This window comes from Prionailurus viverrinus, chromosome A1 (genome assembly GCF_022837055.1).
Source record: "Prionailurus viverrinus isolate Anna chromosome A1, UM_Priviv_1.0, whole genome shotgun sequence".
Classification (NCBI taxonomy): Eukaryota; Metazoa; Chordata; class Mammalia; order Carnivora; family Felidae; genus Prionailurus; species Prionailurus viverrinus.
In genome coordinates, this window is record NC_062561.1 from 516,374 (window position 1) to 544,190 (window position 27,817).

The 27,817-nt window shown below is 36.7% G+C and overlaps 1 protein-coding gene across 3 annotated transcripts in view; it reads left to right on the forward strand.

Annotated features, from left to right (window-relative positions):
- Nucleotides 1-27,817, forward strand: part of RNF17 (ring finger protein 17) — a 128,769-nt gene that overhangs the window by 79,823 nt on the left and 21,129 nt on the right. For all 3 annotated transcript variants that reach the window (XM_047873453.1, XM_047873439.1, XM_047873446.1), the window contains exons 23-29: nt 104-222; nt 5,870-5,960; nt 7,123-7,238; nt 8,860-9,146; nt 10,462-10,625; nt 26,089-26,208; nt 27,380-27,460. In XM_047873453.1, the coding sequence (XP_047729409.1) occupies nt 104-222; nt 5,870-5,960; nt 7,123-7,238; nt 8,860-9,146; nt 10,462-10,625; nt 26,089-26,208; nt 27,380-27,460 (978 nt within the window). The remainder of the gene's footprint in view (nt 1-103; nt 223-5,869; nt 5,961-7,122; nt 7,239-8,859; nt 9,147-10,461; nt 10,626-26,088; nt 26,209-27,379; nt 27,461-27,817) is intronic.

A 27,817-nucleotide genomic window follows, 5' to 3' on the forward strand; every position in this document is an offset into this window, starting at 1 on the left:
TTATCTTGAAATTTTTTAAATATAATTTTTATTATGCTATTCAATTTGTGAAAACATTTTGAAATACTGTCTTTCCACAGACTCAAAGTTACTATTTTCATAGGTTTTGCTGTATGACGTGGGTGATGAACTAGTAGTGAATATTACCTGTTTACGAGAGCTTCAAGAAAACCTAAGGACAATGGGAAGATTATCTTTGGAATGCTCTCTTGTTGATATAAGGTAGTTTTTAGCTGAGTAAATTTTCTCATTATTGAATAATTACAAGTATTTTTCTTTTTTGTTTGGTTCTTGTCAGTTTTAATTTTACTAGAATTCTGAAATTTCATAAATCTAGTTAATTTGGGGGGCGCCTGGGTGGCTTAGTTGGTTAAGTGACTGACTTCAGCTCAGGTCATGATCTCAGGGTTCATGAGTTCAAGCCCCACCTCGGGCTCTCTGCTGTCAGCACAGAGCCCACTTTGGATCCTCTGTCCCCCCTCTCTCTGCCCTTCCCCCACTCATATTTTTTCCCTCCCTCTCTCTTCCCCCCCCCCACACACAAATAAGCAGTTATTTAAAAATATAGTTAATTTTGAGGTTTTAAGAAGAGGGAAAGATAAAAATTTGGAGCACATAAACTTTAGAGGTACCAAGGAATATAGATAGGTGAGTATCATGGGTATCTAGGTAGATTCAAACTGTTAAATTATTAAAAACTTGAAGGACATAGATAGAAATAAAGTATATTTTATAAGCTTAGCATTGCATGGAAAGCTAAAAATATATAAATTACCAAAAAGTGAATTAGGATTCTGAAAGTGGCATGAAATACTTTTTGAATCTAGTAGAATTCTACCATAAACACAGAGCAGTTTAGATAGCAAAACTAAAGACAGCACAGTCAATCTCTAAAACCTAGGTAGACAACTAGGTTTCCCTCTGTAAGCCCCAAATACAAACAAGTACACCATGTGGTACACCATGCCCTTATGGACCCTTAGGGTTATCAGCATTTGTGTGGAAGGAAGGCTGACTGGGATTCTAACAGCTCTGAGAATAGGAATTGGCAACAGGTTTTCACTGGAGCATGCAAGCCAATCTGAGAACAACAACCAAGACCAAGAAGGGAATAATGCAAGATGCTCTTCATAATTGGATGTGAGAGATCTATAATGTGCCGCATTTTTGTGGTGCTGAAACCTTAGCCATATAACCTTTGGAAGTAAACTGATGCTCTCTTCCGTGACCTCACATTGAGCAGAAACTGTTGGGGATAGAGCCTAATTTGAGCAAGACAGACACTGGGGCAAAGGAAAGAAAAGATGCAGATAAAAGTAGGGGAGAGGAGCAAGATATCAAAGTATGAGGCCATATTTTCTGTCACTTTGGGAGAACAGTACCAGAGAGTTCTAGAGCCATGAAGCTAGGAAAGCAATAGTGATCTACCTCTTCCTTCTAAAAGCACAGGAAATTTTCTTTCATTTAAAACATGATGATGTATCATTTGCAAATATGTTCTCCCATTCAGTAAGTTGTCTTTTTGTTTTGATGGTTGTTTCTTTGCCATACAAAAGCTTTTTATTTTGATGTAGTCCTCATAGTTTAATTTTGCTTTTGTTTCCCTTCCCTCAGGAGACATACCTAGAAAAATGTTGCTATGGGCAATGTCAAAGGAATTACTGCTGTGTTCTTTTCTAGAGTTTTTATGGTTTCAGGTCTTACACATAGATCATTTTTTCTAAAGAAGACTTACAGATGGTCAAACCACAATAGGTATCTCTTCACACGTGTTAGAATAGCTATTATCAAAATGACAAGAAATAACAAATGTTGGTGAGGATGTAGAGAAAAGGGAAACTGATGTACTATTGGTTGAAATATAAGTTGGTGCAGCCACTATGGAAAACACCAAAGAGGTTCCTCAGAAATTTAAGATAGAACTAGTATATGATCCTGCAATTCCACTTCTAGGTATTTATCAAAACACAACTGAAACACTGATTCAAAAAGACATACACACCCCTATGTTCATTTCAGCATTATTTACAGTAGCCTCACCAAGATAGGAAAGCAACCTGTCAACCTGTAGATGAGTGGATGAAGAAGATGTGTGAAGTGATATTCCATTGTACCAGAGTAATTCTGGCCTTATAGAATGAGTTTGGAAGTATTCCTTCCTTTTTAACTTTTGAAATAGTTTGAGGGTAAATATTATTATCCCTTTCTTAAATGTTTGGAAGAATTCACCTGTATGGTCATCTGGTCCTAGACTTTTGTTTGTTGAGAGGTTAGGGTTTTTGTTTTGTTTTGTTTGTTTGTTTGTTTTTATTGCCTCACTTTCATTACCACCAGTCGGTCTGTTCAGATTATTTCTTCCTGACTATGTCTTGGAAGATTCTGTGTCTCTAAGAATTTATCCATTTGTCCCAATTTTTTGTATATAACTGTTCATAGAAGATTCCTATGAGACTTAATATGGGTATGTATTATCCTCAGATTTCTTTTTGAAAAATACAGAAGTGGCAGTTTTCTGTTTGTAGGGCACATTTCTTCATTGATAAATCCATGGAAATAAATCTAATTCTTTGTAATAAGAATTATAGAATTTTATAAAGGGGGATTAGGAAGTATAAACTTCCCTTTATAAAATAAAGGGAAATGAAATTAAAAAAACTCCCTTCATAAAATTCATGGAGATGAAAAGTCAGCATAGGGAATATAGTCAATAATGTTATGATAATGTTGTATGGTGACAAACTTACCAGGGTGAGAACTGAGTAATGTATGGAATTATTGAATCAATATGTTGTACACTAGAAACTAACATAACTTTGTTAATTATACTTTAATAAAAATAAGAGATTTATAGAATCTTAGAATTGGAACTCAGAGATCTTAGGGGCATCATGACAGTAATTCTTTTTATACCAGCCCTAATAAATGAACAGTCAAGACCAGCTGACTTCACTGCTGTGGAGCACATCTCTTTCAATCACTAGTATTTCCCTACACTGTATTAAAATTGGTCTCCACAATAGGATACCTTGTTCTTAGTGACCCCTTTCTGTTCTAATTGCTGGTAGACCATTTATTTAATGTTCTTGAAGAGCTTATCAATAGTAGTTTCCATATCTGCCTGTTTGCACAGAACATTAATCTTACAGGTACCTTTTCCACTGTCTGCGATTACTAAGAGTGACTGTGGGGCCACATCAATAAATTTGTTCTATAAATTGAAAGAATTTAATGCCCTGGAATGGAAATTTCAGGCCAACCATCCTAAAAATTCTTATCCTGGGGACGCCTGGGTGGCTCAGTCAGTTAAGCGTCTGACTTTGGCTCAGGTCATGATGTCATGGCTCATGAGCTTGAGCCCTACATCGGGCACTCTTTGTCAGCGCAGAGCCTGCTTCACATGCTGTGTCTCCCCCTCCCCCGCTCATGCACTTTCTCTCAAAAACAAACGTTTTAAAAATTAAAAAAATATTTTATCCTAATTTTCCGTTCTACCTTGAACAGTTCAATCAGAGCAATTGAACAGAATTCATCAATCCTTTAATTGTATCCAATAATGTAGAGAATGTGTTCCTATACGCACCTTGAATTATATCTTTTGGACTCAAATGGGATACCATTATTTCATGAGTCTAATACTGGCTAACCTTTAGCACTTCTGGACCCTGTGTTAATTGTCTTATAGGCATTACTCTAGTTAATCCTCACAATAAACCTTTAAGCTATAGATAAGGTATTATTTATAGATAAGAAAATTGAGTCTTCAAGAGGTTATTTTCCAGAGTAATACATCTATTAACTTTTGAGCTAGGATTATAAACAAGTATGAATTTAGAATTGGAGCAAAGTGCCTGGGTGGCTTGGTTAAACGCCTGACTCTTGGTTTTGGCTCAGGTCATGATCTCACAATTTGTGAGATCAGGCCCCAAGTCAGGCTCTGTGGTGACAGTCCAGAGCCTGCTTGGGATTCTCTCTCTGCCTCTCTCTGTCCCTCCCCTGCTATAGACAAATAAATAGGTTGATATTTTAAAAGAAGAATTGGAGCTCTAATCACTATGATTTACTACCCTTCTGAAAAATCTTTTTCTTATAGTAAAATATACAAAACATATATTTTGCCATTTTTAGTGTACATTTCAGTTGTATTAAACATATTCACAATGTTGTGCAACCTTTACCACTATCCATTTCCAGAGCCTTTTCATCTTTCCCAACTGAAACAGAGTTGTATGAATACAGACCAAAGAATTTTTTAATGTTGTAAATACTTCATAATCTTAAAAGTTAATATTTACAAAATGTATATTCATAATAGAGCATAAGAAAATCTTAATGTTAACACTGATTATTTTTAAATATTTATTTGGGGGAGAGTGCATGTGGGGAAGGGGCAGAAAGAAGGGGACTGAGGATCCGAAGTGAGCTCTGCACTGAGAGGCTAGTTGCAGCAAGCCCGATGTGGGTCTCAAACTCATGAGCCTCGAGATCATGACCTGAGCCAAAGTCGGACACTCAACCAACTGAGCCACCCAGGTGCCCCTGTTAACACTGATTTTTATCTGAATATCGTCATAATAAATTTTGAAAACCACAACTAATTCTAAGAGTCACTGATAATTTAAATTCTTAATTCTTAAGAACATCATTTGGGCTTCTTAGTAAATAGTGTAGCATATTTACTAAATCCTACTTGGTCAAACTACATGCACAGTTGGTTTTGTTCACTCATTAATATGAAAAGATTGGCCAGGTTAGTTGTTTACCCGATGGGTCGACTCCATGGAAACTCCAGATCTAGAAATCATGTATAGAGAACCTTTAGAGCCTGCATTATGATACTTGTAATCTCTTTCATGGTACTAGTTCTTTATTCTTTGGAGGCGGATTTGATGGAAAGTCAGTCAGTTTCAATTCCACAAACTAAAACAGACGAGGAAATTGAATATTCTGCTTTTCATTGACCTATCAATATTCATTGAACATTTTTTCAAACGTTTACTTATTTTGAGAGAGCGCACGCGTGAGTGGGAGGGGGCAGAGAGAGAGGGAAAGAAAGAATCCTGTGCAGGCTCCACGCTCAGTGCAGGGCCTGACACAGGATTTGATCTCATGATTGTGAGATCCTGGCCTGAGCCGAAATCAAGAGCTGGATGCTATTCCTGAAATCATTATTACACTATATGTTAACTAACTTGGATTTAAATAAATAAATTAATTAAATAAATAAATAAATAAATAAAGTCAGATGCTTAACCAGCTGAGCCACACAGGCGCCCCTATTGAACATTTTTACCATGAATATTAAAAATAAATTGTCCATAAATTATTGAGGCTAATATTCATGGGTTGCAATTCATATTAGATTTAAATTCCAGAAAAAAGCTTTCAAAAATGTTTGGGCAGTGGAATCATTATTGCAAAGGGATTGTTCTTTTTAAATTTCCATTAAATAGTTTTAAAGTGCTTTCTGTGTGCCAGGCATTAGGGATATGATGATGGACATAACACATAATACGTTATCCCCACTCTCAAGAGTTTATAGTCTACTCAGCATGTATGAAATGTACATAATAGGTAAAAAAAAAAAAAAGTACATAAAACATTACCTTTTTAAGGGTTCTCAGTGTAGCTGCAGAACAGATATACATGTTAGCATATGATATGATCCCTAAGTAGAATAGAGAGGAATAAGCAAAAGTCTATGAAAACAGAAGAAAATTATGAAAATAACAGAAGCCATGCTTTAATTGATTTCTCACTACATATGAAGTTTGTTCATATATGTATGAATATATACATATAGTGGTTCTTTTATATTTCTGTATCTTATGCTATTTGTTATAAAACAAGTTGTCTGTTTTTGTTGTTTTAGACCAACTGGTGGGAGTGACAAGTGGACAGCTACAGCTTGTGACTGTCTTTCATTGTACCTGACTGGAGCTGTAGCAACCATAATCTTACAGGTGTGTAGTGGGCTAAACAGTTACAATGATGTTTTCTACAATTTATTGTTGAGAAAATAACAGCAAACTATTTGGATTTTTTGACAGCATTTTTGGTCTTATTTCAAGTTATAACACCTGTTTATTATAGATACCCCATAGATGATTATATGAATTAATCAAAACATTTCTAAAGTAATAATCTTGAGTTGATAATTTGCATGTCAAAAAACATGCTAGAGAGCATTTCTAAAGCCTTTTGCTATTCTTTACAAACTGAAGAGTTAGTCTTCTAGTGAAATCATATTGATTGTATGCATAAAAATGGGTGTTTGTGTAAGTATAGGTTTGAGAAGAGGGATATATTTTTTCAGAACCCTTAAAAGTATTCTTTCTTTACTTTTATTCCAATGGGATACCTTTTATTGTGTTAATGATTAGAATTTTCTTAGGTAATTTTTCCGTGTTACTTTTTCTATGTGTACTTTCTCTATTTTCCTAATTCCATGTGCAGCAGAGTATCTAGGCCTTGCAGCACTTTCCTTTCTTTACACACACACATACAGCACACCTGGGAAAATACATTTCAGTTCTGTAATTTGCAAACGGTTTAGGAAGATAGACAAATTTGTAACTTATGTTCCCCCAGCCTGTTCTGGGCTGAAAGAAAAGTTTGCAGTCTGCCTCCCCTGACAGATACACCCATGTTTCACCTTGACAGTGAAGTCTTCCTGGGGTGCCTGGGTGGCTCAGTCAGTTGAGCGTCCAACTTTAATTGAGGTCATGATCTCGCAGTTCGTGGGTTTGAACCCTGCTTTGGGCTCTGCACTGATGTTGCAGAACCTGCTCTCTGTCTCTGTCTCTTCTCTGTCCCTCCCTCTCTGCCTCTCCCCCACTCATGCACACCTGCTTACTCAGTGTCTTTCTCAAAATAAATAAACTTTAAAACAAGATAAGACAGTGAGGTCTTCCTGACACATTTCACAAACCAACTATCTGTCCCACTTGACTCTCTTCCATGTTATTTTCTCTCTGATAGAGTCAGGTACCAAAATAACTTTACTAGGTTGGAAATTTATTTTTCTGACTTGGATAAATGTGGAGGAAATGCCTGTGAGAAGTATGTTGTTTATAAGGTTTCCTTTTAGTATTTCATATTTACTGTTTTCTTAAATCACTGCAGGAAAACAATACAACATGGCCATTACCTGTGAAAATTTTCTGCAGAGATGAGAAAGGAGAGCGTGTCGATGTTTCTAAATATTTGATTAAAAAGGGTTTGGCTTTGAGAGAAAGGAGGTATGTACTTTTTTTTTTAACACCAGTTTATAATGAAGGCTTCTTACTTGCCTGTGTAAATCCTTATATCTGTGTGCTTTCAAACCTGAACTTCATCTTGTTTGCTCCTAATGATTTACAAACTTAACCTTGAGAAGCCAGCTCAGAAATAAATTCATTCAGGATTGCTTATTTCTTTATTCAGGTTCATTAGCTCTTACATCTTTAAATCCCTACTGACATTTCTGTTTTTATGTTTTCCCTTTTGCTTTGGCATTTACACTCTAAACCAAAGGAAAAGAGAATTACATACTGGGTACCATATCTGAGCCCTTTGCCATCATTTGCTTAGACAGAAATGTTGAAGCTTTATGTTGGAAATTGTGGTAGGTATATACCAAAATGTGTTTATGTGAAACACGAATGGATAGCAGAAAAGTAATTGAACAATATTTAAATTTAAAGACCTTTCAGGTACTAAGTTTGTGGTTTAAGGTACCGTTGGTACAAGAGGCAAAGGATGAGGATATTGCTATAGCCCTAGCTGCTGCTTTTTATTTCTCGCCTTCTAGATACAAGGCCTATTAGAACTGCAAACACATGTTCCAAGTAGCCACTTTGTACCATACGTGGCCAGATCTCTTTTTTTATCTTGTACTATTATAAATTAACTTATTTGGGCCAGGACCCCAGTCCTGATGTAATGGTAGGAGAATGAGAAATCAAAAATAAAATGGGGCATGAAGTAGTTAGGTAAGCATGGTAGCGTGTACTGGCATACAGCAAGGCTCTGCGTAAAGATACCCTGCATGTGTCTCTTTTCAGGTTCACTGGCTTTAGGCTAAAGCAATTCCTTGGCAAAAGAATGGTAAAGTGGAAAGTGCTAGGCAAGTTAATACTGCTAACTGCTAACTGATGTTCTTTACTGCTTTTACGGCACTAAAACTATCAGCTGTCTCAAGGCTGAAGTCCAAGTGGGAACGATGTTAGTTGAAGAATTATGTAGCTGTCTCACAAGTGCTTATCTCCTTTTTTTTTTTTTAAAGAAAATACAAGAAAGTAGAAGAAACAAAAACCTACAATTCTATGAAAATAAACAATATTTCCTATAGGTTTTTTTTATAGTAGGCGTACATTTTTTTAACTGGAAGGGAATGACAGGAAGTAAAAAAATTATGAGTTATAGCTTATTACCACTGACACTATCTCAGTAGTGCTGAATTATTTTTAAGGGACTTACTATTTGTATTATTTTGATAGAATGTGTGTATGTTCTGTCTGTGGACTAAATTAGAATCAGCCTGAAGATGTTGTATTTCCCTTTAAGATCTAGTTAATTGTACAATACTTGTAATATACTTTGAGATTTTAAGACAGAATAACATGTAAATATGAGACAGTAATTTAAAACATTTAAGTGAAATTATTACTTTTTTCTCAAGCTGATTTATAATTTAAAACAATTTTTATTATAACTTAAATTATGCTCTTTTTTATGTAACAAATTAGACTAATGTATCCTAGACTAGAACAAATATTTTCTTTAAATTTCCAGTATATTTGAAGGACTCTCTTTATATTGTTTTCCAAAGAATGTTTTTATTTGCTCATGTTTAGATATATTATTTTTTGGATGTTACAGAATTAAAAAATTAAATAACAGCCATTCATCTGAGAAGTCTTTGGAAATCCCCCCAGAACAAGAAGATTCAATGGTTACAAAGTGTATTAAGACTAACTTTGACCCTGACAAAAAAGCTGCTGATGTTATCAGTGAACACAAGGTATCTGAATTTAAGCAGAAAATTCCAGAACCAAGAACCACTGGATGCTACAAACCACCAGCTATTCCTAACATGAAAGTATTTGAGGCAACAGTCAGCTGCATTGGCAATGATGGAACTATATTTGTAGTACCTAAGTTGTCAGGTAATATCTTTTATGTTATGTGGGATTGATTAATCACTAAAAGTAGTAGCTAGCAGCCCCATTCTCTATGAAGTATACATAGATTGAAATACCTTGGGCAAGGTTTAACCTCATTTTCACAGGTTTTTTGTGAAAATAACTCATGCAAAGTGCTTTTCACATAAAAATCATTTGTTGAGACATCAGGGATAGACACTGGGCATAAGAAAAACATGGAGCTGGTTCCAGGTTTGTAGGACCTGGCACTTATGCAAGTTTGGGAGCTCTCCAAAAGAAAAGAATACAAAAGTTCATATTCTGTAGAATGAGGAAAGAAACCACAACGAATGACTGGAGATTGGGAGCCCTTTGAGAATATTCATCTCCTTCCTGCTATCTCTTTAGGCTTACGTACAAATGTTTCCTTACTACAACCTGGGTGCATCCAGCATACTTTGTAACTAACAGCAGCTCTAGCACTCATGGGTATTTAAGTCCATTAGCTCCATAATAAGTATTCCAGCTATGGATAGGGGTATGATGGCTATGCATTTGTTGAAATTTTTGTCTCATTTGTTGACCTCCTAAACCCTGTTTTTCTAATTCAAACACAAAACAAATCTGTGCAATTTGCTAACCTAGAAGTGAATAGTCATAGCTAAAGCTGGTTGACTGTTAACGTTGTCAGGCAATGTGCTAGATGTTTTACATTTAATCCCCCGCAATACTGATAATGGAGACAGGTTCTGTCATACCAGGTTTACAGATTAAACTGAGGCTCATGGAGGTAAAGAAACAAGATCACACAACTAAAGTGGTAGAACTGATGTGGCAGTTGCCCCCATACTTTGCCTTCAGTGGTATCAGTTATGGGGATATGTATTTACTGTGGAAATGATGAGCCAATTAGCAGCAAATAGCAACATTAGAATTTTAATTTTATATCCCAGAATTATGTTGTGTCTATCTAAGCATCAAGTAACACCTGACTTGTGTTCTACTTTACTTAAGTATGCTGGTAAAATGACATTATCTTAACATGGTAGTTCTTTTATATTAGGCTATCTGTTAATGTGTTTAGAGCTTTTAATCATGCTTTATTCCCAAAATAATGCTTACATTTATAACCAGAGATCAGAATAATTATTTACATGCTGTTAGTTCCATGTTTTGAAACATATGGAAGCTACTGAAGGAGTTATATTTTTATTAAAGCTCTAGTAGTTCCTTATACTATTATTCCGGTGATGAGATTATTAAAGGTTATTGATGATTTCATATTGAAATTGGGAGGAAATTCTTCCTAAATGCTTTCTATTTTTAATAATTTCTTCAGAATTTGAGCTAACAAAAATGATGAATGAAATTCAAAGTAATTTAAAATGCCTTGGTCTTTTGGAGCCTTATTTCTGGAAAAAGGGAGAAGCCTGTGCAGTAAGAGGATCAGATACTATGTGGTATCGAGGCAAGGTAATGGAAGTTGTTGGCGGCAGTATTAAGGTGAGTCTGGTATACTTTTGTGACTACTTTAAGGCTAAATGTTATAATGTTAAGTGATCTTTAGAGTATAAATACATGAAAGTTTGATTAAAACATGTATTAATGAGTTTAGTCTTGTAGGAAGACCAGATACATTATACATTTATTCATAATAAGAATTTTTATTTCCAGGGCACCTGGCTGAGTCAGAGTGTGTGACTCTTAATCTTGGGGTCATAAGTTTGAGCCCCATGTTGGATGTAGAGAGAACTTAAATAGGGGCCTGGGTGGCTCAGCTGGTTAAGCATCGACTCTTGATTTCAGCTTGGGTCATGATATTGTGAGATCCAGCCCCACATCAGGCTCTGTGCTGACAGCATGGAGCCTGCTTGGGATTCTCTCTTTGCCTTTCCCCGACTTGTACATGCACACATGTGTGTGCTTTCTCAAAAATAAATGAATGAATGAATGAGTAAGAATTTTTACTTTAAAATATATTTATTAACTTGAATAATCAAAAAATATTTCCAGGTAGAGATTTGGCTTTTGGTGCCTTAATGGTACCACTTACTTGTAATTGGCAGCCCTGTTCGTACACAAACAAGTAAGGCAGCTTGTTTTCCAATACGTTAGATATTTCCTTAGCAAATTTGTTTACAGCCCAGCTAATTTACCCTTTCACAGTAACAGTTTATCTTTCCAGAATACTGAGGTAGTACTTGAGTTTCATGCAAAATCTTCAGAGAGAACTGCATATTTTGAAAAACCACATTCTTGGGGGGGGAGGAAAAATTAAAGAGAAAAGTCTTTTGTTTCTTCTTGCACAAGACTTTTATTACATATTTGATGATGATACCTAACAATTACATAGCACTTCAGGTTTTTAAGCTTCTTTCGCATATGTGCATTCATATTTTATAATTCATTTCCAACTATCGAATAGATTATTCACATTTTACTAATAAGAAAATTGATATTTAGATCCAGTGACAAGCCCAAGGTCACCATATCAGTGAGTAGTGATGCTGGCATTCATACCTATGCATCTGATTGCTAAATTTCCAATCTGAGTCGTGTGCTTTTTCTGCTGGACTATAAGCTTTAAATCGTTTTAATAAAAGTGAAATGGTTTCAAATTTTCAGTATTTGAGCATATGGATACTTAAAGATTCATGTGTTTAAATGCAAATGGGTCCACTTTCACATACATTTGAATTGTTCAGGTAACCTTTTTCTTTCTTAATATAAAAGTAAACTAAAAATCAGGGCACCTGGGTGGTTCATTTGGTTAAGCGTCCAACTTCAGCCCACGTCATGATCTCACGGTTTGTGATTTTGAGCCACACGTCAGGCTCTGTGCTGACAGCTCAGAGCCTGGAGCCTGCTTCGATTCTGTGTCTCCCTCTCTGCCTCTCATGCTCTGTCTCTGTCTCTGTCTCTCTCTCCCACAGAAAAAAATAAACAAATAAACTTGCATTGTTGTCATGACACGTGAACTTTACGTGTATGGAATCTAAATAAATAGGATGGTGGTGAACATTGATTTTTCTCACACTAAGATCTCTGTTTTAAATTTGTATTATACTTTGGTATTTTAATAATTACTTTTTATTTTTTGTTAAGGTCATTTTACATTTCAAGTATACACAATAAATTTTTCATTCCTTAACCTGATATCTTTAAAGTTTATCCTGTGGTCTGCTTTAAGAAATAATTACAGGGGGTTAGGGGAAGATGGCGACATAGGAGGACGCTGGGCTCACCGAGTACTGCTGATCACTCAGATTCCCCCTACACCTGCCTAAATAACCCAGAAAACTTCCAGAAGACTAGCAGAACAGATTCTCTGGAGCCAAGCACAGATGAGAGGCCCACAGAAGAGGGTAGGAAGGGCAGAGAGGCGGTGCACGCTCCACGGACTGGCGGGAGGGAGCCGGGGCGGAGGGGCGGTCTGCCGGCCAAGCAGAGGCCCCGAGTCTGGCTTGCAAAAGGGGAGGGGCCAGACGGAGTGTGTTCCGACAGCAAGCGGGACTTAACATCTGGAAGGTTATAAGTTAACAGCTCTGCTCGGAGAGCGGGAAGGCTGGAGGACAATGGGAGGGAGAGTTGTTGAGCCCTGGACGACAGAGCTCAGCTTGGCGGGGAACAAAGGCATTCGCCAGCCCCATCTCCCTCGCCCATCCCCCAGCCAAAATCCCAAAGGGCACCAGTTCCTGCCAGGGAACTTGCTTGCACCATGCAAACACCCAACGCTATGCTTCTGCGGATCCATCCCTCTGGCGGTGGGCCTGACTCCCTCCTGGTGCCGCAGGGCTCCTCCCGAAGCAGATCTCCGAAGGATAAGCGAGCTAAGCCTGCCCCTGCCGCCCCTGTGCACCTTGGCAATCCACCCCAGCTAATACACCAGATCCCCAGCACCAGAAGCCTGGCAGTGTGCAAGTAGCCCAGACAGGCCACGCCACCCCACAGTGAATCCCGCCCCTAGGAGGGGGGGAGAGAAGGCACAAACCAGTCTGACTGTGGCCCCAGCAGTGGGCTGGGGGCAGACAACAGGTCTGACTGTGGCCCCGCCCACCAACACAAGTTATTCAAGACAGCACAGGGGAAGTACCCTGCGGTTCCGCACCACTCCAAGGACTATACAAAATGACAAAACGGAAGAATTCCCCCCAAAAGAATCTCCAGGAAATAACAGCTAATGAACTGATCAAAAAGGATTTAAATATAATAAAGTGAATTTAGAATAATAGTCATAAAATTAATCACTGGGCTTGAAAACAGTATAGAGGGTAGCAGAGAATCTATTACTACAGAGATCAAGGGACTAAGGAACAGTCAGGAGGAGCTAAAAAATGCTATAAATGAGCTGCAAAATAAAATGGAGACAACCATGGCTCAGATTGAAGAGGCAGAGGAGAGAATAGGTGAACTAGAAGATAAAATTATGGAAAACGAGGAAGCTGAGAAAAAGATTAAAAAATTCAGGAGTATGAGGGGAAAATTAGAGAACTAAGTGATGCACTAAAGAGAAATAATCTACACATAATTGGTCTTCCAGAGGAGGAAGAGAGAGGGAAAGGTGCTGAAGGTGTACTTGAAGAAATAATAGCTGAGAACTTCCCGCATCTGGGGAAGGAAAAAGGCATTGAAATCCAAGAGGCACAGAGAACTCCCTTCAGATATAACTTGAATCAATCTTCTGCATGACATATCATAGTCATACAGGCAAAATACAAGGATAAAGAGAAAATTCTGAAAGCAGCTAGGGATAAACGTGCTGTAATATATAAAGGGAGACCGATAAGACTCGTGACGGATCTCTCTACTGAAACTTGGCAGGCCAGAAAGGAATGGCAGGAAATCTTCAATGTGATGAACAGAAAAAATATGCAGCCGAGAATCCTTTACCCAGCAAGTCTGTCATTTAGAATAGAAGGAGAGATAAAGGTCTTCCCAAACAGACAAAAACTGAAGGAATTCGTCACCACTAAACCAGCCCTACAAGAGATCCTAAGGGGGATCCTGTGAGACAAAGTACCAGAGACATCGCTACAAGCATGAAACCTACAGACATCACAACAACTCTAAACCCATATCTTTCTATAATATTGAACGTAAATGGACTAAATATGCCAACCAAAAGACAGAGTATCGGAATGGATAAAAAAAACAAGACCCATCTATTTTCTGTCTACAAGAGACTCACTTTAGACCCGAGGACACCTTCAGATTGAGAGTGAGGGGATGGAGAACTATTTATCATGCCACTGGAAGTCAAAAGAAAGCTGGAGTAGCCATACTTGTATCAGACAAACTAGACTTTAAATTCAAGGCTGTAACAAGAGATGAAGAAGGGCACTATAAAATAAATACAGGGAGTATCCATCAGGAAGAGCTAACAATTATAAATGTCTATGTGCCAAATAGGGAAGCCCCCAAATATATAAAACAACTACTCACAAACATAAGCAACCTTATGGATAAGAATGTGGTAATTGCAGGGGACTTTAACACTCCACTTACAACAATGGATAGATCATCTAGACACAGGATCAATAAAGAAACAAGGGCCCTGAATGATACATTGGATCAGATGGACTTGACAGACAGATTTAGAACTCTGCATCCCAAAGCAACAGAATATACTTTCTTCTCGAGTGCACATGGAACAGTCTCCAAGATAGATCACATACTGGGTCACAAAACAGCCCTTCATAAGTGTAAAAGAATTGAGATCACACCAGGAACACTTTCAGACCACAATGCTATGAAACTTGAAATCAATTACAGGAAAAAGTCTGGAAAACCTCCAAAAGCATGGAGGTTAAAGAACAACCTACTAAAGAATGAATGGGTCAACCAGGCAATCAGAGAAGAAATTTAAAAATATATGGAAATGAATGAAAATGAAAATACAACAATCCAAACGCTTTGGGATGCAGCAAAGGCAGTCCTGAGAGGAAAATACATTGCAATCCAGGCCTATCTCAAGAAACAAGCAAAATCCCAAGTACAAAATCTAACAGCACACCTAAAGGAACTAGAAGCAGAACAGCAAAGACACCCCAAATCCAGCAGAATAAGAGCAATAATAAAGATCAGAGCAGAAATAAACAAAACTATAGAGCAGATCAATGAAACCAAGAGTTGATTTTTTGAAACAATAAACAAAAATGATAGACCTCTAGCCAGGCTTCTCAAAAAGAAAAGGGAGATGACCCAAATAGATAAAATCATGAATGAAAAGGGAATTATTACAACCAATCCCTCAGAGGTACAAGCAATTATCAGGGAATACTATGAAAAATTATATGCCAACAAACTGGACAACCTAGAAGAAATGGACAAATTCCTAAACACCCACACACTTCCAAAACTCAGGAGGAAATAGAAAGCTTGAACAGACCCATAACCAGTGAAGAAATTGAATCAGTCATCAAAAATCTCCCAACAAATAAGAGTCCAGGACCAGATGGCTTCCCAGGGGAGATCTACCAGAAGTTTAAAGCAGAGATAATACCTATCCTTCTCAAGCTATTCCAAAAAATAGAAAGGGAGGGAAAACTTCCAGACTCATTCTATGAAGCCAGTATTACTTTGATTCCTAAACCAGACAGAGACCCAGTAAAAAAAGAGAACTACAGGCCAATATCCCTGGTGAATATGGATGCAAAAATTCTCAATAATATACTATCAAATCGAATTCAACAGCATATAAAAAGAATTATTCACTATGATCAAGTGGGATTCATTCCTGGGATGCAGGGCTGGTTCAACATTCACAAATCAATCAACGTGATACATCACATTAATAAAAGAAAAGATAAGAACCACATGATCCTGTTAATACAGAAAAGGCCTTTGACAAAATTCAGCAACCTTTCTTAATAAAACCCCTTGAGAAAGTCGGGATAGAAGGAACATACTTAAAGATCATAAAAGCCATTTATGAAAAGCCCACAGCTAACATCATCCTCAATGGGGAAAAACTGAGAGCTTTTTCCCTGAGATCAGGAACACGACAGGGATGTCCACTCTCACCACTGTTGTTTAACATAGTGTTGGAAGTTCTAGCATCAGCAATCAGACAACAAAAGGAAATCAAAGGCGGGGCGCCTGGGTGGCGCAGTCGGTTAAGCGTCCGACTTCAGCCAGGTCGCGATCTCGCGGTCCGTGAGTTCGAGCCCCGCGTCGGGCTCTGGGCTGATGGCTCAGAGCCTGGAGCCTGTTTCCGATTCTGTGTCTCCCTCTCTCTCTGCCCCTCCCCCGTTCATGCTCTGTCTCTCTCTGTCCCAAAAATAAATAAACGTTGAAAAAAAAAAAAATTAAAAGGAAATCAAAGGCATCAAAATTGGCAAAGATGAAGTTAAGCTTTCACTTTTTGCAGATGACATGATATTATACATGGAAAATCCGATAGACTCCACCAAAAGTCTGCTAGAACTGATACATGAATTTAGCAAAGTTGCAGGATACAAAATCAATGTACAGAAATCAGTTGCATTCTTATACATTAATAATGAAGCAACAGAAAGACAAATAAAGAAACTGATCCCATTCACAATTGCAGCAAGAAGCATAAAATACCTAGGGATAAATCTAACCAAAGATGTAAAAGATCTGTATGCTGAAAACTGTAGAAAGCTTATGAAGGAAATTGAAGAAGATATAAAGAAATGGAAAAACATTCCGTGCTCATGGATTGGAAGAATAAATATTGTCAAAATGTCAATACTACCCAAAGCTATCTACACATTCAATGCAATCCCAATCAAAATTGCACCAGCATTCCTCTCGAAACTAGAACAAGCAATCCTAAAATTCATATGGAACCACAAAAGGCCCCGAATAGCCAAAGTAATTTTGAAGAAGACCAAAGCAGGAGGCATCACAATCCCAGACTTTAGCCTTGACTACAAAGCTGTAATCATCAAGACAGCATGGTATTGGCACAAAAACAGACACATAGACCAATGGAATAGAATAGAAACCCCAGAACTAGACCCACAAACGTACGGCCAACTAATCTTTGACAAAGCAGGAAAGAACATCCAATGGGAAAAAGACAGTCTCTTTAACAAATGGTGCTGGGAGAACTGGACAGCAACATGCAGAAGGTTGAAACTAGACCACTTTCTCACACCATTCACAAAAATAAACTCAAAATGGATAAAGGACCTGGATGTGAGACAGGAAACCATCAAAACCTTAGAGGAGAAAGCAGGAGAAGACCTCTCTGACCTCAGTCGTAGAAATTTCTTACTTGACACATCCCCAAAGGCAAGGGAATTAAAAGCAAAAACGAACTACTGCGACCTCATGAAGATAAAAAGCTTCTGCACAGCAAAGGAAACAACCAACAAAACTAAAAGGCAACCAATGGAATGGGAAAAGATATTTGCAAATGACATATCAGACAAAGGGCTAGTATCCAAAACCTATGAAGAGCTCACCAAACTCCACACCTGAAAAACAAATAATCCAGTGAAGAAATGGGCAGAAAACATGAATAGACACTTCTCTAAAGAAGACATCCGGATGGCCGACAGGCACATGAAAAGATGCTCAGCGTCGCTCCTCATCAGGGAAATACAAAGCAATACCACCTCACGCCAATCAGAGTGGCTAAAATGAACAAATCAGGAGTCTATAGATGCTGGTGAGGATGTGGAGAAACGGGAGCCCTCTTGCACTGTTGGTGGGAATGCAGACTGGTGCAGCCGCTCTGGAAAACGGTGTGGAGGTTCCTCAAAAAATTAAAAATAGATCAACCCTATGACCCAGCAATAGCACTGCTAGGAATTTACCCAATGGATACAGGAGTGCTGATGCATAGGGGCACTTGTTCCCCAATGTTTATAGCAGCACTTTCAACAAGAGCCAAATTCTGGAAAGAGCCTAAATGTCCATCATCTGATGAATGGATAAAGAAATTGTGGTTTGTATATACAAAGGAATATTACTGGCAATGAGAAAGAATGAAATATGGCCCTTTGTAGCAACCTGGATGGAACTGGAGAGTGTTATGCTAAGTGAAATAAGCCATATCTGAGAAAGACAGATACCATATATTTTCACTCTTATGTGGATCCTGAGAAACTTAACAGAAACCCATGGGGGAGGGGAAGGAAAAAAAATAAAAGGTTAGAGTGGGAAAGAGCCAAAGCATAAAAGACTCTTAAAAACTGAGAACAAACTGAGGGTTGATGGGGGGTGGGAGGGAGGGGAGGGTGGGTGATGGGTATTGAGGGAGGGCACCTTTTGGGATGAGCACTGGGTGTTGTATGGAAACCAATTTGACAATAAATTTCATATATTGAAAAAAAAATAATTACATTAGGGGTGCGTGGGTGGCTCAGTTGGTGAAGCATGTGACTCTGGATGTTGGGGTTGTGAGTTTGAGCCCCACATTGGTTGTAGAGATTTCTTAAAAATAAAATCTTAAAAAAATATATTACATTAAACTGTACTCACCCTAACTACCTGTAATGTACTCAGATACCTTTTATTCAGTTCTATTTCATTTTTTTAAATGCTGATTGCCGAACCAACCCAATTAAATAGTAATATGTTAATTTCATTACATTTGGGCAAACTAAATCACTTATTGACATTCCTTATTAACTTTAAAAAGTACATCAAAACAGTATGGCACTGGCATAAAAACAGACGCAGTGGAAGAGATTAGAAAGCCCAGAAATAAACGAATGCTTATGTAGTCAATTAATTTATGACAAAGGAACCAAGAATATACAATGGGGAAGAGACCTTCTCTTCAACAAAGGTGTTGGGAAAACTGGACGGCAACATGCAAAAGAATGAAACTGGATTATATCATACGCTATACACAAAAATTAACTCAAAATGGATCAAATATTTGAAATAAGGACCTGAAACCATAAAACTCCTAGAAGAAAACACAGGCAATAACTCCTGATGATGGGTCTTGGTGACCCATCAAAGGCTGCCAAAGCAAAAATAAACACCTAGGACTACATCAAACTAAAAAATTTCCCACAGCAAAGGAAACCATCAATAAAATAAATAGGCAGCTTGTCAAATGGGAGAAAATATTTGCAAATCATGTATCTGATAAGGTGCTAATATTCAAGATATATAAAGAACCCATATAACTCAATAGCAAAAAACAATCTGGAAATTTGGTAGAGGATCTGAATAGACATGTTTCCAAAGAAGACATACAGATGACCAGCATGTACATGAAAATGTGCTGAAAATCACTAATCTTTAGGGAAATGCACCTCAAAGCTACAATATCACTTCGTACTTGTTAGGACTGTTATTAAAAAGTCAAGAAATAACAAGTGTTGGTGAGAATGTGGACAAAAGAGAACCCTTGTGCACTGGGAATGTAAATTGGTACAACCACTACAGAAAACAGTATGGAGGTTCCTCAAAAAATTAAAATAGAACTATCATATCCAGAAAGTCCATTTCTGGGTATTTATCTGAAGGAAATGAAAACACTCAAAAAGCTGTATGCAAAAAAAAAAAAAAATATATATATATATACACACACACATATATATATGTATGTATATGCACCCCCATGTTCATTGCAGCATTATTTACAATAGCCAAGATATGGAAGCAACCTAAGTGGTCTATTGATGCATGTATGTATATGTGTGTATATATATATATATACATATATATATATATATATATATATAAATACACACATACACGCGCACACATGCATGCAATGGAATATTCAGTCACAAAAAAAGAAGGAAAACTTGCCATTTGCAACAATATGAATGGATCTTGAGGGCATTCTGCAAAGGAAATAAAGTTAGAGAAGGACAAATACCACATGATCTCACTTATTTGTGGAATATAAAAAACAAAACACCATCACTATCAAAAAATACTAAGCTCATGGATACAGAGAACAGATTGGTGGTTCCAAGAGATGAAGGGGTGGGGGTGTACAAAGTGGGTGAAGGATCAACAAATATGAACATCCAGCTATAAAATAAATCATGGGGATGTACAGCATGGTGACTATAGTTAATAATACTATAATAATACTATATTGTATATTTGAACATTGCTAAGAGTAAATCTTAAAGTTTTCCTCTCACACAAAAAAATTTATGGCAATGGATGTTAACTAGATTTATTGTGGCAATCATTTCACATTATATACAAATATCAAGTCATTATTTGTATACCTGAAACTAATGTTATATGTCAATTAAAATAAATTTTAACAGGGCGCCTGGGTGACATGTCAGTTGGGCATCTCACTTTGGCTCGGGTCATGATCTCATGGTTTGTGGGCTTGAACCCCATGTCAGGCTCTGTTTTGACAGCTCAGAGCCTGGAGCCTGCTTCGAATTGTGTGTCTCCCTCTCTCTGTCTGCCCTCTGCCCACTCGTACTCTCTCTCTTTCTCTAAAAAGTAAACATTAGGGGTGCCTGGGTGGCGCAGTCGGTTAAGCGTCCGACTTCAGCCAGGTCACGATCTCGCGGCCCGTGAGTTCGAGCCCCGCGTCAGGCTCTGGGCTGATGGCTCAGAGCCTGGAGCCTGTTTCCGATTCTGTGTCTCCCTCTCTCTCTCTGCCCCTCCCCCGTTCATGCTCTGTCTCTCTCTGTCCCAAAAATAAATAAATGTTGAAAAAAAAAATTTAAAAAGTAAACATTAAAAAAAATTTTAAGGGGTGCCGGGGTGGCTCAGTCGGTTAAGCGTCTGACTTCGGCTCAGGTCATGATCTCACGGTTCATGGGCTTGAGCCCCGCGTCGGGCTCTGTGCTGACAGCTCAGAGCCTGGAGCCTGTTTCAGATTCTGTTTCTCCCTCTCTCTCTGCCCCTCCCCTACTTTCACTCTGTCTCTCTCTGTCTCAAAAATAACATTAAAAAAAATTTTAAATAAATTTTAACTTTTAAAAAGAAAAAATTGGAATGCATATTAAAACAAAAAACACAACTGGAAGAGACAGAGACACATTAGAACAAGACATGACAGAGATGTTGGAATTACCTGAGAATTTAAAACAACTATGATTAATATGAAAAGGGTTCTTGTGGATAAAGTAGACTGTGCAAGAACACATGGACAGTGTAAGCAGGGAGAGAAAAATACTAAGAAAAGACAAAGTAGAGATAAATACATAAACAAAAATGAATGCATTTGATGGACTTATTAGTAGACTGGACACAGATTTTGTGTGTGTGTGTGTGTGTGTGTGTGTGTGTGTGTGTATACATACACACACATCACACATCTTGAGACCTCCCAAACTGAAAAGAGAACAAAGACTGAAAAAAAAATTCAAATACCCAAGGACAACTACAAAAGGTATAACATATGGATAATGTGAATACCAGTAAAAGAAAGAAAGGATTGAAAAAGTATTTGAAATAATTACAACTGAGAATTTTCCCCAAATTAATGTCAGACACTCAACCACAGTTCCAGGAGCTAAGAGAACACTAACCAGGATAAATGCAAAAACAAAAATTTTTTAAACTACACCTGGGCATATCATTTGGAATTACAGAAAATTAAAGAAAAAATCCTGAAAAAAGCCAGAGGAAAAATGGACCTCACCTATAGAGAGACAAAGAATTAGATCCAGGGGCAGCTGGGTGGCTCAGCTGGTTAAGCGTCCGACTCTTGATTTCAGTTCAGGTCATGATTTCATGGTTCATGGGATTTAGCCCCACGTTGGGCTCTGTGCTCACGTTGTGAGCCTGCTTGGGGTTCTCTTTCCCTCTTTCTCTGCCCCTTCCCTGCTCACATGCGCATTCGCACTCTCTCTCAAAATAAATAAACTTTAAAAAAAATTAAGAATTACATCCAGTTTCTCCTCAGAAGCCATACAAACAAGAAGGTGGGTTTAAATGTTTAAAATCTTAAGAAAAACACCCCACCAAACTGTGAAATTAACCTTCAAAACTGAGTGATAAACAAAGACTTTCACAGAGAAACAAAAATTGAACTTGTTGCTAGTAGACCTGCCTTGCAAGAAATAGTACAAAAAATTCTTTAAAGAGAAGGAAAATAATAAAGGTCAGAAACTCAGAACTAAGTAAAGAGAACTGAAGAAGGAATAAGTGGAGATAAAACTTGGAGTTTTCTTATTCTTAGTTGATGTAGCATAATAGTTCAAAGTAATAATAGCAACAATGTGGTTAGTATATATGCTTATGTACGTATATACAAATATACCAAATGCATATGTATGCTTGCTTAAATATAAGTGAAATAGATAACCATAGTACAAGGAATGGAAGAAAGGAATTAGGATTGTTTTGTTATAAGGTATTCACGATACCTGCAAAGTGGTAAATGTTTTTTGAAAATAGACTTGGATTCAATGTAAATGTTTAATAATGATAATAATTCAGTATTATAGTAAACTAAATGGAAACCACTAAAAATTGCTTTTTTTTTAAGTAGGCTTCATGCCCAGTGTGGAGCCTAATGTGGGGCTTGAACTCACAACCAAGAGATCAAGACCTGAGCTGAGATGAATAGTCAGATGCTTAACTGACTGAGCCACCCAGTTGCCCCTAAAAATTGCTTTTTAAAAAGTATAATTGATATGCTAAGAAAAAGAAAATGCAATTATATAAAATGCTCATTTAAAACCACGAGGCAGAAAAATAGTGGAAAACAAGAACAAAGAACAAAAGCAGTAAATGGAAAATAGTAACAAATAAATGTACCAATTAACTGTATGTTGTCTACAAGAAACCCACTTTGAGTATAAGACACATATAGATTTTAAATGAGTGGAAAAAAATGAGTGGATAGAGAAAAATATTCTGTGCCAACACTCACTGGAAGAAAGTAGGGATATCTATAATTTCAGAGTAGACTTCAAAGCAGGAAAGTTATCAGGGATAAAGAAGGGCATTACATAATGACAGAGGAGTCAATTCTCTAAGAAGACATTACAGTTCCTAATATGTATGTGCATAACAACAAGAGTAAATCTGCACGAGGCAAAAACTAATAAAATTGGAAAGAGAAATACCCACTAACATAGTTGTGGACTTCAACACTCTATCAGAACTGACAGGTCTAGCAAGCAGAGAATCAGTAAGGACATAGTTGAACTCAAAAATACCATCAATCAACTGGATATAATTGGCATCTCTGGACTAATTCATTGAACAATAATACGTTCTTCTCAAGCTCACATGGAATATTTATCAAGATATACCACATTCTGAGCCATAAGACACACTTTAAGTTTAAAGAGGCAGAAATCAGTGTCAGCTCTCAGACCAGAATGGAATTAAACTAGAAACCAGTAACAGAACGATAATCCCAAAATACATAGAGATTTAACAACAAACTTCTAAAATACACATGGGTCAAGGAAGAAATCTCAAGAGAAATTTAAAAATATTTTGAGCTAAATGAAAATGAAAACACTTATCAAAACTTATGAGATGCAATGAAAGCATTGCTTGGAGGAAATTCACAGCATTAAATGCATATATTAGAAAAGAACAAAGATTAAAATCAATTTTCTAAGTTTCCACCTGAGGAAACTACAAAAAGAAAAAATTAAATCCAAAGTTAAGCTGAAAAAAATAAGAATTTGAGCTGAAATTAATGAAATTGAAAACAGAAAATCAAGAAAGAAAATCTATGAGATTAAAAGTTGTTTCATTGAAAAGATCAATAAAATCATTAAGCTTGCAACCAGGCTAATCAAGAAAAAGGACACAAATTACTAATATCATAAATGAAAGAGGGCACATGAAAAGATAATAAAGGAATATTATGAGTAGATCTATACTCACAAATTTGACAGCCTAGATGAACAAATTCCTTAAAATGACACAATTTGTCAAAACCCACACAGAGAAATAGAAAATCTGAATAGTCCTATATCTAATAAGGAAATTGAATTAGTAACTCATAACCTTCCAAAACAAAAAGCACCTGGCCCAGATGGTTTCATTGGTAAATTCTACCAAATATTTAAGGAAGATATTTTACTAAGATCTCTTTCAGAAGATAGAAGCAAAGGAAATACTTCCTAACTCATTCTATGAGGCCGGCATTACTGTAATACCAAAAATAGACAACAACATTACAAGAAAACAAAGCTACAGACCAGTATCAGGAATATAGATACAAAAATCCTCAACCAAATAGTAGAAAATCAAATCCACAATGTATAAAAGTAATTATATACATCATGACCAAATGGTTATCCCAGGTGTTCAAGGCTGATTCAACATTTGAAAATTGGCTAATGTAATGTATCACATCAACAGGATGAAAAAGAAAAATCACATGATCATATCAGTAGATGCAGAGAAAGCTTTTGAGAGGATCTCATACCCATTCATACTAAAAAGTCTCTGTAATAGGTATAGAGAGGAACTTCCTACCCTGATTAAAAAAAAAAAAAACTACAAAAAACTTAACAGCTAACATCATACTTAATGGTGAAAACCTCATGACTTTCTCACTAAGAGCAGGAGCAAGGCAAAGATATTCCCTCTTACCATTCCTTTTCAACATCATAATAGAAGTACTAGCTAATGCAATCAGATAAAAGGAAATAAAAGATAAATTAGAAAGGAAGAACTTTGTTTACAGATGACATGCAAAAGAATGAACAAGAAAATTCCTAGAACTCTAAAGCAATTATAGCAAGGTTGCGGGATACAAGGTTAATATACAAAAGTCAGTCACTTTCCTATAGACCAGCAATGAACAAGTGGAGTTTGAAACTGAGAATACAATACCATTTACATTAGCACCCAAAAAACGAAAATACTTAGGTATAACTCTAACTGAATATGTACAAGATCTATCTATACAAGGAAAACTACAAAACTGATGAACAAAATCAAAGAACAAAATGACTGGAGGGATATTCTAGCTCATGAATAGGAAGACTCAATATTGTCAAAATGTCAGTTCTTCCCAGATTTATCTATAGATGCAATGCAATGCCAATCAGAATCCCAGCAGGTTGTTTTGTGGATATCAACAAATTTATTTTAAAGTTTATAGGGAGAGGAAAAAGACCCAGAATAGCCAACACAAAGGAGAAGAACAAAATCAGAGGACTGATGCTACCTTACTTCAAAATTTAACTATAAGGTCACAGTAATTGAGATATTGTGGTATTAGCAGAAAAATAAAAATAAACAAATGGAACAATGGAACAAAATAGAGAGCCTAGAAATAGACCCACAAAAATATAGTCAACTAATCTTTGACAAAGGAGCAAAGGCAAAACAACTAAGCAAAGATGGTCTTTTCAGTAAATGCTGCAGAAACAAGTGATCATCCACACACACAAAAATGGACCTGGACCCAGACTTTTACACTCTTCAAAAAAATTAACTCAAAATGGATCATAGACCTAAATGTAAAACACTATAAAATTCCTAGAAGATAGCAGAGAAAACCTCAATGACCTTGGGGATGGTAATGACTTTTTAGATATCGCACAGAAGACCCATAAAATAAGGGATAAACTGGACTTTATTTAAATGAAAAACTTCCCCTGTGAAAGCCAATGTCAAAAGAATGAGAACACAAGCCACACAGTGGGAGAAAATATTTGCAAAAGACACATCTTATGAAGGACTATTATCCAAAAATGTGTGAAGAACTCTTAAAATTCAACAAGAAAACAAACCAGTATACTCCTTTATTAAATGTAAACCAGTGCTTCTAAAATACTTAGGAAAAACAAAACAAATTATCTTCAAAAGAAATTCTAAAGGAATTTGTAAATCTCAGAAGACTCTGTTTAAAAAAAACTGGTTTATGTGTAAAAAAAAACCTTTGACAATGAAATTTAATACACTGTATGGAATGAAGGAATACAGTGTTTCTTTTTTTCTGGAAAATTTTCAAATCCATTTAGATCTCTTTCTAGGATGTCTGTTTTTTTAAATACCTAAGAGTCCCTACTGGCCCCTAGTTTTTAATAGTAAATTTAAATTATAAATTTTATTTGTTCTGTTTCAGGTACAATATTTAGATCATGGATTCACCGAGAAGATTCCACAATGTCACCTTTACCCTATTTTACTATATCCTGATATACCCCAGTTTTGTATTCCTTGCCAGCTCTATAATACCAAATCTGTGAGTAAATTGTAATTTGTAGGATGATTAATTTTAAATATTGTCTTTTTATTAACAATCCCTTTCAGTTGTAGCAAAAATAATAAAATACTTAGAAATAAGTTTCTTAAGACAGCTAAAGGGCCTTTATGAAGAAAACTACAAAATCAAACTGAAGGATAAAAAAAAAAAAATCTGAGAGGAGCCTGGGTGGCTCAGTTAATCATCTGACTTCAGCTCAGGTCATGATTGTGCAGTTCACAAGTTAGAACCCCGCATTGGCCTCTGTGCTGATAGCTCAAAGCCTGGAGCCTGCTTGGGATTCTGTGTCTCCCTCTCTCTCTGCCCCTCCCCCACACATGCTCTGTCTCTGTCTCTGTCTCTCTGTCTCTCTCAAAAATAAACATTTAAAAAAATCTGAATAAGTAAAGAGACCTAATATCTTCATAGATGGGTAAGTGTAAGACTGTTAAAATTTAGTTATTTCTTCATCAAATAAAATCACTACAGATTTGAAGCTGGAAATCAGATAAAGAAGTGATGTATTAATTATCTCTTGCTGCATGACAAATTAAGCTAAAACTTAGTAGTCTAAATCAACAATAAACTTTTTTTTCTTTCACATAGTTTCTGTGGTTCAGGGATTAGGATCAGCTTAGCTGAGTGGTTTTGGCTCAGAGCCCCTAGTAAAACTGCATGAATATGTACAGTCATCTAAAGGGTTCACTGGGGTAGAGGATCTGCCTCCAAATCGCTTTCACGTGGCATTGGTGGAAAGTTGAGGCTCCTCAGTGGCTTTTGGCAGGAGGCCCCAATTCTTTGCCACATGAATGTCTTAACATTAAAAACACAACAATCACTGCTCCTTAATAAATACCTATTTTAGGCATTATCCAAGCACCACATTGGTATATTGGTGTTTTAAAAAAATTTTTTGTGATGCTTTGTTTTTAATGTAGGTTTATATTTTTAAAGCCTAAAATGCTTTAAGAGAGAACTGTAGTGAAGGAAGGAAGCTCAGACAAATTATTAGTTTCATATGGCCATGATATTCTCTTAAAACTGCTCGTATAGTTTATACTACTGTCTCCCGTTACCTGTTTATGGCTACTTTTATATAACTTCATTTGCTTTCTGCTCTGTCATATTTTGTGAAACTGTGAAAGAATCTGAGTTTATTAATCCCAAATAGGTTGGGAATGTCTGGCAACCAGATGCAATAGAACTCCTTCAGGAACTGCTTTCGAAGAGAGAGGTGGAAATTCACATTATGGTAATTTATATTCAAGGCATATATTGTTGATTTAAGTTATTGGCCATAATGTGTTGTAGGTAACATAATTTGAGGGATATTTTAATGATGAAAAATGTCCCTGTTTGAATATAACTTATTCACTAACATAGAAAAGTTACCACTTTGGTTTCTAGGCTTGTTTTAAATCTAATTTTGAGCAAGTTCCTGAGAACTTTCATAAGCACTGAAGTCAGTAATCTGAAAGATTCTTTATTAACAACCTAATAAGGAGCAGTACCAAAGAATTGGAGATGTTTATAAATATACATAGTAGTTCTCAGGATGTGACCATGTACGTAGCACTGTGTGAGGTGCAGGTGAGCCCCTGTGCTCAAA